This window comes from Phoenix dactylifera, chromosome 2 (assembly GCF_051530095.1).
Source record: "Phoenix dactylifera cultivar Ajwa chromosome 2, Ajwa_hap1_PhDact_Kaust_v1.1, whole genome shotgun sequence".
In the NCBI taxonomy this organism is placed as follows: domain Eukaryota; kingdom Viridiplantae; phylum Streptophyta; class Magnoliopsida; order Arecales; family Arecaceae; genus Phoenix; species Phoenix dactylifera.
The window spans coordinates 9091628-9107926 of NC_143191.1; the positions used below are offsets into that span (position 1 = coordinate 9091628).

The 16299-nt window shown below is 36.9% G+C and overlaps 2 protein-coding genes across 6 annotated transcripts in view; both read left to right on the plus strand.

The window, feature by feature from the left end:
* The first annotated feature begins 3121 nt into the window (after positions 1-3121).
* LOC103710954 (sugar transporter ERD6-like 16) lies at positions 3122-11622 on the plus strand. Its single transcript, XM_008796890.5, has 18 exons — positions 3122-3437; positions 3879-3941; positions 6626-6715; positions 6798-6857; positions 6950-7015; positions 7636-7701; positions 7799-7874; positions 8676-8740; positions 8822-8914; positions 9010-9090; positions 9181-9265; positions 9361-9407; positions 9483-9545; positions 9637-9696; positions 9780-9833; positions 10194-10253; positions 10370-10484; positions 11170-11622. The coding sequence occupies exons 1-18, from the start codon at positions 3252-3254 to the stop codon at positions 11289-11291; spliced, it is 1452 nt and encodes a 483-aa protein (XP_008795112.1). The 5' UTR covers positions 3122-3251; the 3' UTR covers positions 11292-11622.
* Positions 11623-12670: 1048 nt separating this feature from the next.
* The window catches only part of LOC103710955 (sugar transporter ERD6-like 5), a 31939-nt gene continuing 28310 nt past the window's right edge, over positions 12671-16299 (plus strand). For 2 of the 5 annotated variants that reach the window (XR_015975055.1, XM_088715243.1), the window contains exons 1-2: positions 12699-13006; positions 14644-14706. Coding sequence is in view for 2 of the 5 variants with exons in the window: in XM_088715243.1 (XP_088571369.1) it covers positions 12869-13006; positions 14644-14706 (201 nt within the window). In the remaining 3 variants the exon portion in view is untranslated. Of the gene's footprint in view, positions 13007-14643; positions 14707-15785; positions 16102-16299 lie in introns of all 5 variants that reach the window. The other 3 variants (XM_088715245.1, XM_088715244.1, XM_008796892.5) reach the window with 3 other exon arrangements.

Genomic DNA, 16299 nt, shown 5'->3' on the forward strand with positions numbered 1-16299 from the left:
CACGAGCTGATCGTGGTGTTTGTGATTAGATTTGAATGGATTTAAACTCTTAGCCTGACGAAGACGTCAGGGCATGAACGGAAAGAGTATGTGAGGACCTGTGTGGGTGTGTGTTTAGTCCTACATCGGTTATTTACTGGGTAGATCGGATACTTATACAGAATCAGTGAACTCAAATAATACCTTCCGGCTAGCCATTTTGGGGTTCTAGATTGTTGTATAAATAACTGATGTCTTGAAAGGTCTATGATATAGAACCTAAGACCGATTTAACCTGTACTTGGCAGCAATTATTTGGGCTCATAAAAGTATTAGGTTGTAGCACCACCTGTGCAGCCAACTTAGCCAATACCAGCTTTTGTTTGAGCCGCATGGATTGAAGTCCAAGACCACCATGGGACTTTGGTGAACAGATCAACTCCCATGACACCAGATCCACTCTCCTTCGTTGCTGCGTGGAATGGCCCCAAAGAAATACTCTGAACTACTTTCTCCAACCTCTGTAGAACCACAAGAGGAATATGAACGGCCGACATAGTATAGATAGGCACGAAAGCTAGCATAGATCATATGCCAAAGTTGGCCACTGAAACTTCTTAAAAAATATGTTCTAATGAAACAGCTGCCGGTGGATCAATTTTTGTGATACCAAAATGTTTTACTACCAATCACTAGTTTCATGTTGGACGCAGTACTCATACTCATACTGGAAATTACGATCAAGGATGACTCTATCAATCGCCATCTACTTTGGAGATACCTTCTGAAGCATTTTTCAAAGGCCCGGAAATAGAACCCAGCCCCCCTTCTGATCCATTCATTTCTGCAAGCAGGCGGGATCCAGAGCTAAGCCCCCTCCTATTCGAGGCTGGGTGGCCTCGCCCAACCTTCCTTTTGCTCTTCCTTCAGCTTGGCTCCACGAACGCGCCAGTGGAAGGTAACCCGGAGGTTGGTGCAATATGATGCATTTAAATATCAAACTTCTATTATTGCCATCAATATAGTAGTGATATATTTCTAGAGATCAACCTATATGATGCCAACATATCACTCTACCTTTCCTATATATTTAATACTAGATCAGTTGTAAAATATTAGAATTTAATGCCAGAACTATAAATCATCAGCTCATGAGCTGTGCACATTCTATTTTCATTTTGTGGTTTTATTAAATATCGCAAAACTCTCAACCTCTTGCAGAAGCACATTGACCGCAAATTAAATTTGTCGGTCTATTTGGTTAGAATGAAACCAACACCAAAAAAGTTTAGGAGAAATTTTCGGCAGTTCAAAGTGTGTTTAGCTCCATCATTTGTGTTGGTCGATGACTTGATCAGCTAGGATCCTCCTTTGAACTCTATACTTTTTTTTGCCTCTCTATGTTCTTGTTACCATTTTTTCTCTCTCTCTTTACTTTGATGTCTTTTATAAGCTTTTAGGCGAACCTAATCTCTACTTAAAAAAGGGAAAAAAAAATCTAGATGACAATTCAATCAAGGATTTGCGATTCAAATGTTTTGATATTTTGGTTCATATGCATTGGCAGAGATCTTAATTTAACTTGACTAATGCCTTCCAAAACAATCATCTATCTTGACCATGATGTATTCAGATATTTGTTTATCTTGATGATGACGGCGATATTGAAGTTTAAAAGCCTCAATGGCAGTCAGCAAAGACTGAAGGCAAAACCCAGAGCTCTTGGTTAAGTCCTTATTAGATTGGAGAGAGCAATCTAGGGGAAGTGGTTCCCTAGACAAGCATGCAACGACAAAGGCCAAGTCATTGGTGAATAGGATTGCCACCCAAGCCTACAACGGAGTCAGATTCCATGGTTTTGATTAGATGGAGACAAAAAAAAAGAAAAAAAGGAATGGCTTATAGAAGTCGAGAAACCTAGATGCTGCCTCTTTTGATTGTTCGATATTGTCCAAGTTGGATATTTTCTTTAAGGAGACGAAGCAAAGTTTTGCGTCTCACCAGTGTTGTTGTGGGCAAAATATAACATTGTTAAAAATCTACTGTAAGGATTCACTGCCCAGGATGTAGATAGGCCTATCAGGATACATTGGGTAGTTCAGTTGTTTTCTTTTTCTTTTTTTTTTCTTTTGTTTGTGTGGTTAACTAGCGGTTGGGCTTGAGGTGGTCTGGTGTACATCAACAAAAAATGGGGGTAAGGGGATAAAAGGAAAATGGAAAACAAAAGAAAGGCAAAGTTGGTAGATAGGCATGTTGAGGTCTTTATATGATGCAGGAATTTGAACTTTGGACTCTGTTATGCATCAAGAGTCTTATGCATGATGCATGAGTTTTGGTGAAATTGTCTCCTAATAATGAGAGCTTGAAAGTTTTTATAGAGATTTGCATTACTGGTACTTACCATCCCGAATTGGATCCTTGAATTGGATGCACTATATTGGACCAATATCTAACCAATGCCCGGTACAAATGGTGAACCAAGCATTGGTATGCCCAACGAATCTCCATACCATGCATACTAATACTATACCGATATGGTATCATTCTCGATTGGGTACGTATAGAGACTGTGCACCTTAAATTCTATAATAATTATCCCTTTTCAATAATTATACCGCTTTATGCCAATATATTTCTTTACGCCCGGGTATCGCTTTCCTTGAGAATGATGCGATAAAATGATAAAAGATGCATCATGAGAGCAACACAAGTAGGAATAAGTTTCAAAAACCTCTACAATGCAGTAATTGTCACTACATAGATGAGATAAGGCTTGCAAGTTGAGGTTAAAGTTGACTGCATAGCTCTATGAAGCTGACTCGCATATTAAGTTCCGTGATGCTAGAAACAACTCAAGATGGTTGTTTCCTTGAAGGTCAGAATCCAAGGCAATCACCTCTAATCCAATATCTAAATGTATCTCTTCCCACTGCTTCCAATCTCATTCAAGAGGCCTCCTTCCAATTTTTTATACCTCATGAGCTGACCCATCCACCTTGATATTTTTGGAGATGACCCCATTCTGATCCAAGGTTGCGTTGGCCTCGGGCCCATTGACAGCTACTGACCCACATGACCCCTCTTTGTCGTGAACCGCCCCATTCGCCCTATAAATGGAGCTAAGTTGAGAAATGGCTCTACCGAAGGGAACTGTTCCTTCTCTTTCATTACGTTGCTTGGATCCCATTCCATTTCCTTTCCCCTCTTCATCCTTCCCTCTCTTACTTCGGCCATTTAATCTCTCTCCATAGTTAGAGGAGAGAGAGGAAGATATGGCCATCATGGAAGATGTGGAGAGAGGGTTGAACGCCAAGCAAAATGAGGTCAGGGAGCCTCTCATCCAGCACAAGGAGGTGCCCAAATGCGAGGAGTCCTGCAATGAGAACCAAGGGTGCATAGGGGTGGTCTTGTTTAGCACCGCCGTGGCGGTTTGCGGTTCCTTCGAGTTCGGATCATGCGTAAGTCTCTTCTTTTTAGCCAAGAATTGATGATCTTGAGAAAGACTCCTCTAATTTTGGTGGCCAACCTATCGAAATGATGTTTCAAGTTGAGATTTTGGACCTAGATGAAACTTAATTTTTGGACTTTATTAGTTTTAATAATATTCTTTTGATGATAAGTTCTTTTGGGCTAGAACAAGACAGTTTTGTATAATGAGCTCAAAATACTACAATCATTGCTTGGGTTTCAACACACATGTTCACATTCTTGGGCACTCTGTTATAAAGATATTCAAGAATTTCCTGGAGTTGCCTAATAAAAAAATGAACACATGGCCATCTTTACAGGATCATAATGTGCCAAACCGACTCGTCTAATAGTCCAACAACTAGCTCAATCCCACTTTTTTTTTCCTTTAAATTTATTTTGTTTGTAATGTGAATGAGATTTCTATGCAGGTTGGCTATTCTGCACCAACTCAGTCAGGGATCATAAATGACATTGGCCTTACTCTATCTCAGGTTAATTTCTTATTTCTTTAATTTTCTAGGAAATAATTACTTCACTTGAGTCTATTAATGAGCTGCATCTTTCTATATAATTCCATGTACTACTCCATCCATGCTCAATAACCATTTCAATTCCACTTAGAAAAATAATGAGCCATTTTGGTGCTCATATGCAAATATATCCATAAGATACAAAAAACTTGATGTGAAAACAATTTATAGGATGGTCCAATAACTCAGGCTTTTGACGCATGATAAATCTTAAATGGGACCTAATATGTCGAAAGAGGAAGAATTAGGGAACTTTTATGTGGGACATGTCTCGCAAGGTGGGTCGAACTTTTTATTTTTTTTTTATTGCTGGTCTGCTAAGAGTGAGGAAGTTTTTGGTCGACCTAGCTTGATAGTGAATAAAAAATAATCCAATGTGTCAATAATTATGACTCCATTATTTCGCATAAGAGTTTGGAGGGGACGAGGGGTGCCCTAAAAATATCAAAACCATGCCAAGGCTCCATGTGCTTGATACTAATCGGACAATTTCCAGCTGAAGATCGTTTTTTTTTTGTCTTAGAAGATCATGCTCGCATGTTAGTACTTGCAGATATTTTGATAAGAGGATATGAACGGGAACGGCACAAGAATTATGCCTGCAATGTAGGAAAAGAAGACATCTCAACCACGATTTTGACAAAGCCATCGTTTTGTTATAGAATAGGGATTCCATTACAACTATTATTAATTGTTATGGTTATTATAAAATTTATAATTATCCAAACTCACATTAATTAAGATCATCATGGATTAAAATAATGATAGTTATTCATTATATTAATGAAATTTAGATGGGCCTACTAGTTTTTGTTTATGAGAGACAGCTTGCCACCACTTTCACTTAGAAAAATAAGTTAAAAAGAAAGATACTACCATTATAGCAACATATGTAACTGTCTAAATAAAAAAAATGACAACATCTTGCATTCAAATCACAATTGATTGAACAAAAAATTATTGTTAACTGTTGATTGAATGAGTAGTTACTCTTTCAAAGCTGATACAATGATCTAATTTCAAAACTATTTTTTAAAATTTCATTAGAAAGTATAAATTTTGAAAAAAACAGTTATTACTCTCATATTGTGTAATACTCATTACAATTAAATAATAAAACCAAATAAAATCTACTATTTAAATATAATGTGATAGAGCACTTTCAAAACCTTTGTGATATTAAGTATATTAAGGGCTATAAGGTCCTTGACATCATTGGGAATTTATAGGTGCTCTTGGGCTAGAGATTACAAGAGTCTGTGTCATGGGCCATGGTGGTGCACTGGTGGTACCACATGAAGCTCATGGTCCCCTCGCAGCCACAGCTGGTTCCAATTTCCAACCAAAATGGCACCTAGACAACACCAAAACCTAGGACCCACCATTTTTGGGTGTTTGTGCACCCTGGTGGAAACAGATCTATAGCAGCTGTAGCCTGTAAGGCATGAATTATTATTATCACTGCCCAAATGTCGGCTAGAACTCAATGATGAGGTATATAAATTGAAATTCCATAATTTTATTTGTATAAATCTAGTGGCACTATCGGGTCGGGTCCACATTTTAATAAATTCAAACCCAGACTGATTAGGGTTTCTTATTTAAATTTTGCTCCTTAGCCAGTCCGATAGAGGATGGGGTCATGTGATTGTATCCGGATTTGGGTAACAAAAATATATTGTATCCTCAAGTCGGGTCCGAGTATGTTAGGACGCGTATTGTACTTAGTGCGCATCAAATTCGGGCTGATGCGGATTGGATCAGATTTTCCATCGAATATTGAAAAATTATAATTTAAACAATTAATTACATTTAAACTGTCCATGCTTTGAGAAGGTTATCAATGAAGCATCTGATTAAGTGATCTGAAAATTAAATAATGAACAATAAATGCTCAATAGTTAGTTGTATAACGATCATTGACTAAAAATTGAAAAGATAAATTTAGTTTAAAGTCAAGTATGAATGTCTAAACGTATGTGATCGTTTTTATTCTTTCTACCTCCTTAAATTATAGAACAAAATTCTATATATCGAGTTTAGAAATTGAAGTGTATACAAATGAAATTATTATTACACAATTTATAAATAAATTGTGTAATTAATCGGGACCATGTCCGCTTGGGTCTAAAAATCTAAAGCTGGTCCAAAATTTTCAATGTAAATGATTTTGGAACCATACTCAGCCTATGCATTGAGGGGTTCCAGATCAGATATCACCTTTGCAGATTGAAATGACATGCTCTATATAATGGAGAAAAATTAAAAAGAAAAAGAACAAGAAAAAGAAGTTATACAAGCTGCATCAATTACTAAACAAGTTCCAAATCCCATATTATGCTTGATGTGCTGCACCAACCACCTAAAATCATACCAACTCACTTGTGCCACCTCAGATATCACAAACACCCACACACACACATACATGTGTGCACGCACGCGCGCGCACACACACACAGAGAGAGAGAGAGAGATTACTAAAAGAATTATATTGGCATCAGTAATTAACTTGGTGTTCTTCGATTGACTTTTAGCATGGTCGTTGCATTTAGCAAGATAAGCACAAAGAGTTCTAGGTCTGGTTAAAATTAATTAGCATCCACTACAACTTGACTTTCTAATTGTGGTTTCAATCTAAATTGCAGTACTCAGTTTTTGGTTCAATATTAACCATTGGTGCAATGATTGGTGCGATTACAAGTGGACGTATTGCTGATCTTATTGGTCGTAAAGGAGTAAGAACCATAATACTATGGTCTTGAATTGCAATAACACTTGTAATCTTCAGTTTTCACTTGGCTTATTTCATGGAAGCAGGCTATGAGAACATCAGCTCTTATCTGCATCATTGGATGGCTTGCCATTTACTTTGCAGAAGTTAGTTCCCTAAAGTATAATAGATTTCTTTTCGGTATCTTTATTTTGAAATTATTTCTAAACATGATGCGAATCTCTTCACCGTACAAAAGGATGCTCTCATGCTCTACTTCGGAAGATTTTCCTCCGGCTATGGAATTGGAGTTCTTTCTTATGTGGTATGTTCTGTTCTCTTGACTGGCAAAGTAAATCAAATAACTTCAAGAGTAACAATTAATAATTCAAAATATTTTTCCCTTGATCTCACTTATCAATAAAAGGTTCAAAATCTTTTATCAATAATTAATCTTATCTCTCTCAAAAAACAAACAAAATTAAGAGAAGGAAAGAAAGAAGAAGAATGATCCATTAGTCTTACTTGAGTAGCAGGGTTAAAACATTCAAAGCTTTCCAGAAAAAAATCATGCATTATCTATAACACAAGAAGTCAAATATGTTAGCAACAAAACTAGTAAAGTAACATGATGGCACTCACTTTAGATAGGGAAAAGGCTCAGAAAAGATAGATAAACTGACAACATATCCATAGTAATCAATAAGAAACAAGTTCCATTTATATCCATTACTGAAAGACTGATCCATTAATCTTACTTCAACTAGTAGAACAAGAAAAACTTAGGGATGTACAGAAAGTAATGCTTATAACTCTAAAACATTTGATATTAGGAACCTTATGTTCTTGTGAAACATGATGGCAGTTCTACTATAAGTAATGGAATTTGTTAGCACGGGCACATTAACATGCTTATACTCTGATGGTGAGGTTACTGTATGATAGGTACCTGTGTTCATAGCTGAAATAGCACCGAAGAATCTACGAGGTGGCCTTACAACCCTGAACCAGGTTCAAAAACTTTCTAGCACATACAGCGCATGCCCAATAAAATAGAAAGAAAGAGAATGTCTGTTGATCACTTACAGTTTACTTGCTAACTCTACAGCTATTGATCTGTAGTGGGGGTTCAGTTGCCTTCATCGTTGGTACATTTGTTACCTGGCGCACACTGGTGCTCATTGGTAATTTCTAGTTGTGTTTAATATGTGCATGATTTAAAAATTTAACCCAGAATTTTGGAACTGAAACCAAAATGTCCAGTTTCAACTGGAACCATTCCCAGAAACTGGTGTTGGTTTCATAGTTTCGACAAACAAATGTGTGGTGCCAAATTAAGTATATCTCTAATTCTGAACCCTTTTCTTTTTGATTCTTTAAATATCAAGAAGCACTTCCTTGGGATCAAACTTAGGTTATATGAGTTTTACTTGAGAAAGGAAAGTAAATTTATCAACATAAGCTTGGGTGTCCTGAAAGTCAAATCTCATGAGTATTTAGATTATTAAACAAAAAATAAATGATAATACTACATTAGCAACATAAATTTTAACAATTTATATTTTGAAAAGTAAATTTTAATTGTTTCAATGTGAAAACATTTAAAAGACACAATCTAAGATACTTTAAACAATAATCAGTATCTTCTCTAGAATTGTTTTAATTTGCTTTTCCAGTATGTCTTCTCTTAATAATTGGCACTCTTTTTGTTCTTTATAATTGCCAACTGAAACTAGAGTTGATACCAAAACAACTGCTGAATCTGGCAAAGCTTAAACTCATTTGGCTGGCCAAAATCAAACCCAAAGCTGTATTTCAGGATGCTTGATGTATTCATTTTTAATTGAGAAACAAACCATGGCTACATATGCTTCCAGACTATGGAATGCCAGAAAGTACAGCAACAAAAATGGAAAGAAAGACAGAGAGTGCTGTACCTCTGCCAAAATGATACTAAGGAGCTGATCAATGTTTGTTTCATGCAGGACTGATTCCATGCGTTGTTCTACTTGCTGGTCTCTTTTTTATTCCAGAATCCCCAAGATGGCTGGTAAGATAGTGTTTGTGACAATCAACAACTACCATCTGAAACATGGGAATATCTCACACTCCATGCACATAAAATTGTCAGGCAAAGGTGGGACGCCAGAAAGATTTTGAAGTTGCATTGCAAAGGCTTCGTGGAAAGGATGCTGATATTTCCCAAGAAGCTGCAGAGATTCAAGTTAGTTTCATACCCGAAAAATTACAGTCTAATAAAATAAAGCATTTAAAGTAGAATAAATGAAGGTTGATTATCAATTAATTTTTTGTTCACAGGAAAACATTGAAACTCTTCAAATCCTTCCCAAGGCTAGGTTTCAAGACCTATTTCAGAGTAAATATGTTCGATCTGTCATTGTAAGAAACCATTTTGATCTTTTGAGATTATGAAACATAGTAGCTATTTTTAGAGTCAGTCCTCTTGATCAAGTAAATTGGGATGTTCAGATTGGTGTTGGCCTAATGATGTTTCAACAACTTGGAGGGATCAATGGGATCGGATTTTATGCAAGTGAAACATTTGTATCTGCAGGTAGACAAAAAGATTTTTAAGTACTGTGGATGAGGTCACTAATCTTGATATTTCACCTCAAAGATATAGGCTTACTCTTCATGCTGCAATCACAGGATTTTCTTCGGGAACCCTTGGAACCATTTTGTTTGGCTCTATTCAGGTTTCAATTCTTTCAACTCCCTCAGGTTGCATAAATAATTCTTTGAAATGGTTACTAATAAACTTTTTACTACAGGTACCCATCACAATATTGGGTGCTATTTTAATGGATAGGAGTGGAAGAAAACCTCTTATCATGGTATGTGAAGTGGACTTTTTTTTTTTCCTTTTCCTTTTTATATTAAATATTATTGAAGGTAAAGCTTAGAATGAGCGCTTCTGCAATTCAGGTCTCTGCAACAGGGACGTTGATAGGCTGCTTTGTAACCGGGGTATCATTCTACTTGAAGGTGAGCATCAAGTAGTCAATGCTTTAATAAACTCCGTACATTTACATTCTTCTCAGTCTAATACTACAATACCTCTTAAACAGGGACAGGGAATGCATGCTGAATGGGTTCCAATACTAGCTCTTGCTGGCATTATTGTAAGAGTCAACATTATTAAGAAGCACTCTTTATTTCATATTTGAAATAAATGTTCATGCAATAAGCATAATTACAGTGATACCAAAAAAAAATGAGCATAATTACAGAACGATTATATGATATTTCAAGTTCATTGAAACCATGGTGTTTACTTAAAAATCCTTCTCATATTCAATCATGCTTATCAACTTTTCGAATATGCTTTAGAAAAGAACTGGGGACATTTTATTGTTTTTTGATGATGAAGACATCACAACCCATATACGTCCATTACATGAGCACTAGACATAAAAGTGATGAGACTACCTGTAACCTACCCAGTACTCTAAATCTTCCTCTTCTGTTACTTCCTAAAACAGGTTTATATTGGAGCATTCTCAATAGGAATGGGAGCTGTTCCTTGGGTTATTATGTCAGAGGTATGAAGATTGGAAAGATCAAAAGTTCTTTATTGATAAGATTGTTCTTTTAATTTTCCTTAAAAGTTCAGAAAAGAAACAAATTCAGTATTTTAGCAAAAATTCTTTGGGTGCAGATATTCCCCATCAATATTAAAGGAATTGGTGGAGGCTTAGTGACCCTAGTGAACTGGTTTGGTTCCTGGGCAATTTCTTACAGTTTCAACTTTCTCATGAGCTGGAGTTCTGCAGGTAGCAACTCAAGCATTTTAATATCTATAGTTTACAACTGGTTCTCGGATATATTTGACATCAGACCGTGAATTGCCATACCGCAATATGGTTCAAGAACCGTTAAACTATAAGGAAACAATGGACTTAGAAACATGGACATGCTGAATCTTGAAAGTTGTCAATCTCCTCAGAGCAGTTCTACTGTACAAAGATATTCTCACACAAAAAAGATATACAGCTGATGTGCAAGTCTCCTATTGATCCCTTCCAACTGGGACCATAGATGCTGTCAAATTGGAAAGGAATAAGATAGCTACATAGAACTGTGCCACTTCTTTGCATGAGATTTATGTGTTATTAAAGCATAAATCGCCTCCATATACAGAATATGCATTCGTGACCTTCTGTATCACAAGAAAAGAGAAAAGAAAAGAAATAGGACACCCGAAAAGATTTTATATCCTATCCACCAGTACTGAAAAATAAAAAGGCTCTACTACATCTTCTCATTGTCGCTTGGTTTTACTAGAGTTTCTTGAATAAATTTTTGGCATGTTTTTAAAAACAATCAAAATAAACGAAAAAGTAAATAAGATAAACTAAGATTCTAGTGAAACCACGGAAAAAATATATATATCAAAATAATTCATGTTTTTTTTGGTGTCAGCCAGATAGTTACATGCTTTTTCTCCTCCCCTTTCAGGTACCTTTTTCATCTTTTCTGCAGCCAGTGCAGCAACTATTCTTTTTGTGGCAAGGGTAGTACCAGAAACAAAAGGTCGAACATTGGAAGAAATTCAGGCATCATTAAATTCCTACAAATGAAGATTAACAAAAAATGAGTAACTGTTGTTGGCAAAGCAGTTAAGATAGTGTAGGGTCACATAGGATTTAATATTAGATGTTAAAGATGAAGGGGGAAATTCATACTCGTCATGTGTGAGTCGCCGATGTACCAAAAAAAAAAAAAAGATGAAGGGGAAAAAGCAATCAGTCATATCACTGTCTCCTCGAGATTTCATGATGTTTATCGTTTCATTCTACTTTTTCATTGTCACTATATCCTATAAACTCTTACGCAAGGGCACCCATATTTGTTTAAATGGAGAATCTTTGTAATTTGTTGAAGGGGCTTCAAAATTTGCAAATTGAGTCATTGGGATTCTAGTAGAACAAATAAGTTGACATTTTGATATTTCCAAAATGGATGGTGTAATTGCAAGGTGCCAAAATGGATGGTGTAATTGCAAGGCAGCATAGACACAAATTTCTAAAATCCAGAACATAATGCTGACGAGCTACAGAAAGTAGGCAGAAAACCTCTATTCGGGGTTAAGTTCAATAGTATTTTCATTTCCACTTCATAAAGGATAATCTATTTAAGAGTTATTTCTTTAAGAAAAAAATGTCTTACATACAAATTCTTCAATAAAGACCAAGATATATCATATCGTACCAAATCGGACGATATGGGGTGTACCGTACCTGTTCGGTACCAGTATGTGGAATGAAAAATATACCGACATTCGGTACGCCAAATCGGCTCCATATCGGACGTACCGACATAGTAATAGTGTGGCATCAATACGGGCCAGTACCAAGATGGCTACCTGGGTAAGTCATTTATTTACCTTCTATTGGAGAGCCTACGATAGTTTAGAACACTTAGAACTCCATCTCAGCTTATGCAGCGATCGGGATGCTTTTCATTACCCGAGAGCCTCCATCCTGAGCTTACTCAATATAAACTTCGACGGTAGTGTGAGTGCTGGTGGTAGCACAAGGTTAACAAAGCGGCAGATTGTATTGCATATTTTATAGTTATGCATTTGATAAAAAGGGTGGTGTAGACTAACAGTGCGGCTATGCTTTCTCTTCTTGCTGATTTTATTGAATGTATCCATACGAGAGCGGCACGGTTCGTTTGATTTATGACGGAAAAAAAAAAATCAACTTCCATCTGCCCCTCCAGAGAATATAAAAGGATTGCAAAATGGCGATTGACATAATTAGCCGGAGTAAACCAGGCGTTACCCTAACTTACCCTCTACAAGTCACCATCTAGAGGGAAATAGCATCACACACTTGTAGTAGGTGGGAACAAAATATATTATATTTCGAAAACCATTACATATTCAGGATGTAATAACTGCTACCCGTCCAAAAAGTCTCCATATATATTATATTTCGAAATTTATTAATCTGACTAGGAAGAGAAATAAAAACAAGATCGATCGCTGTTGGCAGAAAATGACAAATTACGGAGGAAAAAAAAAACAATGGTAGCAGAAGCGGACGACAACGAAAGGCCATGCTCCTCAGATCTCTATATTGCTTTTACCTTCTTGCTGGCGCCCTATTTTTCATTCCATTAGAACAGAGAAGGCGGTGCGAGAGTAGCTATGGCAGCAGCAGGAGAGGAGGAGATAGCGAGGCCTCTGATGGAAGAGAGGGAGCACCCTCCGTCCTTCTCGTCGTTGGTGGTGGTGGTGGCGAGCACCGCCGTCGCCGTTTCCGGTTCCTTCGAATTTGGCTGCTCGGTATGTAAAATTTTTACGTCGGCTTCACCTTCCTCCCTTCTTCCCGCTGTTTCATTTTCCCCTTTTCCTCCGTTTTCTGGTTCTCTTGGAAACAATTGCTCTTCGTCACGTGCGGTGCACGTGAGGAGAGATGTAATTTATCCTTCGTGGGTGGTGGATATTTCTTACCCAACCGATAGATGCAGTCTTGGTTGACTTTCTTTCGTTTGATGTTCTTGTTCTTGGTGCAAGAACGGAAACTGAGGGTGTATTTATCCAAAAATGAAATAAAGAGTTGGGCTTGCAGAGGCCATAGTTAGACAAAAGTGCAGTAAGATGGTTAGTAATTTGCTGAAATTGTATTGGAAAATGCCACGTGGCACGCAAGTAAGATGGTTTTTTCCACTTCCATGCGGCACCGGTTGAACTTCTATTGGTTTAATTTCACCGAGAGAAGAATAACGTGAGAGAAGAATAGATTTCTAGTGACTCAGATATGTGACTTGTTCAGAACTTGAGGATCTGGATAGAACAGTTTATTGTTAGCGGACTTGGGATGCTTGTCAGGTTGCAAACTATGTGGCTAAATAGTGAGTTCAGGTATCCATCTTTACGTATACAGTACAAAGCCCTGCCCTTTGTCATGTCATGAAAACACTTGAAATTTATGGAAACCAAATCTCACAGGTTGCAGCCTCACAAACACACTCAGGCTAGTGAGCCTGTAAGAGGATTCATGATAGAATATCTTTCATGGTAACCTATGGACTCATTCAGGGCATTTCACTCTTCCTCTTATCTGTTTGTGGCGATGCAAAGAAGTTAAAGGTAGGAGTCTAGTAGTTCGAGAATTAAAACTTCTACTGCCATACATTTTCTTCATTCGATCGAGTTTGATCTCGCATGCCAGTAAAACTTGACTGAATGCGTGCAATTATCTTTTGAACTAAAAGTGATAGTTAATCCAGTAGACTGAACAACTTCCATGATACATTTCCGGTGCCATATTTTTCTTCTTGTCAGAGCCAAAATGAGAGGATACTGTGCTGAAAAACTGCCTTTTTCCTCTTTCTCTGCCAATTACACACATGCAACCTTAACAAAGGTTTGCCTAACTTTTTCATTCTTAAGTTGCATCCACTTTCTGCCCTACTGGTAATTGAAGAGACAAGCATGGAGAGATGGGGAAGGTTAGCAAGTAGGAACCTCTTATGGCAGCTCAGGTTCCTGATCATCAGTCATCATGCTATGTAAATTCCAAAGGAAGATATAACTGTGAATCTCCATCTGATACAGATTTTTCCTTCTATAAAAAGAAAGATATAACGAAACATGCTTGCGCCTCTTATTTTTAATGTGACTTTAGACATTTGATGTTACTTCTAATGGGCATCCACTACGTGCTTATATAAATATGACATACATGCTTATATAAATATGACTTTTTGTAGGCTATGTTGACTACTTTTTTTGGATTTTTTGTTGAATACGTGCTTATATAAATATGACATACATGCTTATATAAATATGACATTTTGTAGGCTATGTTGACTACTTTTTTTGGATTTTTTGCTTGAAATTTTACATTTGAAAGTGGCATCTTATTTTTTTCTGTGTTATTACCATATCGCTGCCATTTTTTCATCTTTTCCTTTTAGGTGGGATATTCTTCACCAGCAGAATCTGGAATTATGCAAGACCTTAACCTTTCTTTACCCGAGGTTTGTTTCCAATCTGCATCTCTGCGTAGCATCTTAAAAATGTTAGTCAACCACAATACCAAAATCCAGATGTGGTGTAATTTCTAATATCGGTCATGCATTCCATAACAGAAAAAGTTCAACAAAAAATGTTACAATAGTTAACTAGTCACTCTGTTGTTCGTAGTTCATGGTAATGTTAAGTAAGATCCTAGATTTGCCCAACCTTCTCAATGGTAACATGAAAAAAAAGACTGATTAGAGTAGCCGAAACATTGTTGTAGCAATAACCCCCAATTGGACAGACTAGAGTCTCACTTGGAAAGAGAAGTCCGTCAGGTGGAAAGAGTCCTTCCCTCATGAGAGCAAATGCATCTTCTTTGAATGGGGAGGAAGGCAAGGAAGTGAGTTTCTCCATCCCTCCTGGTAGGCCAGGTGAAGTGACAATCTAATCGAAGTGATGCATCCAAGACCATACCCTCATTAAACATGGAGCCTCTATTATGGCAGCACTGCAGACCATGCCAGCTTTACCAGGATGACGAAGTTAGTGAAGCTTTGGTGGAGATAGGGTGGAAAGCCTGATTGACCTCTGGCTTGCTGGGAGTCATCCTTGGAGGACTTTATAAACACAAGATGTTAGTGGCTTTGCATGTGTCTAAAACAGCACAGGAGAAGCGTATAAAACCATTCTCATAATTCATTTTGTAACGGTCCAAAATCCAAATCTTTTCACCTGAAGCCGAAGCCTTGGGAAGAAAAAAGATTTGGATAATTAAATGTGGGACCCACATGTTTAATTGAACAGGTCCAAGAGGAAACGTATTCTACTCTTTGAGTAGAATAACGTGATATATTCACATGCTCAAATTCGTTAAGTAATGAATTGGATAATTGGCTTCAAAGTATCAAATTGGTAATAGATTATTGATGGAAAAATATGGATCCTACATTGGGAGAACATATTTCAGTAAATGGTTTATATAGTGGCAGAACAGTTTTTAAAACCGTCAACTGTCAACAGTTGTGTCTATTCAAGGAATTTATTAACTTCCTATAACTGCTATTTGGTTGTAATATATAATTATCCTTCACTCCAGAAATCTGTATGTCTCCAGAAATCTGCAGGATCTTTTTCTGAAGTTGCAAACAGCTTTCCAGATTTGCTCTCTCTCTCTCTCTGCATTTGTTTCTTTATTCCTTCCAGCCCATTCCCCTAATTGAGTACTAAGCATTGAGTTTCAAACATGGCTTGAAGATTGTAGTACTTCATATTCAAGAGGTTTCATACCGTTTTATCCTGGGAGACAAACGTCTATACAAACCTTAAGCACCGAGAGGGAGACGAATTTGTCTTAGGGAAATTGTGTTAAACACAAGACTCGGTTATCAAGTTCAATTGACATTCGAATCATTGTAAGTGGTTTTATACAAATTATGTTTGCATTGTTTTTATTTATCTCAGAATTTTAATATTGTAGTATTGATAAATTTACCCCATAACATTAAAATAGTAAGTGCATTGGTGGTAACAATTCCAACCACCTTTACCATGAATATGTCCGCTAATTGCATCAGAACTTATAAAGGGGACCAGCTGTTAAGGGATTATCA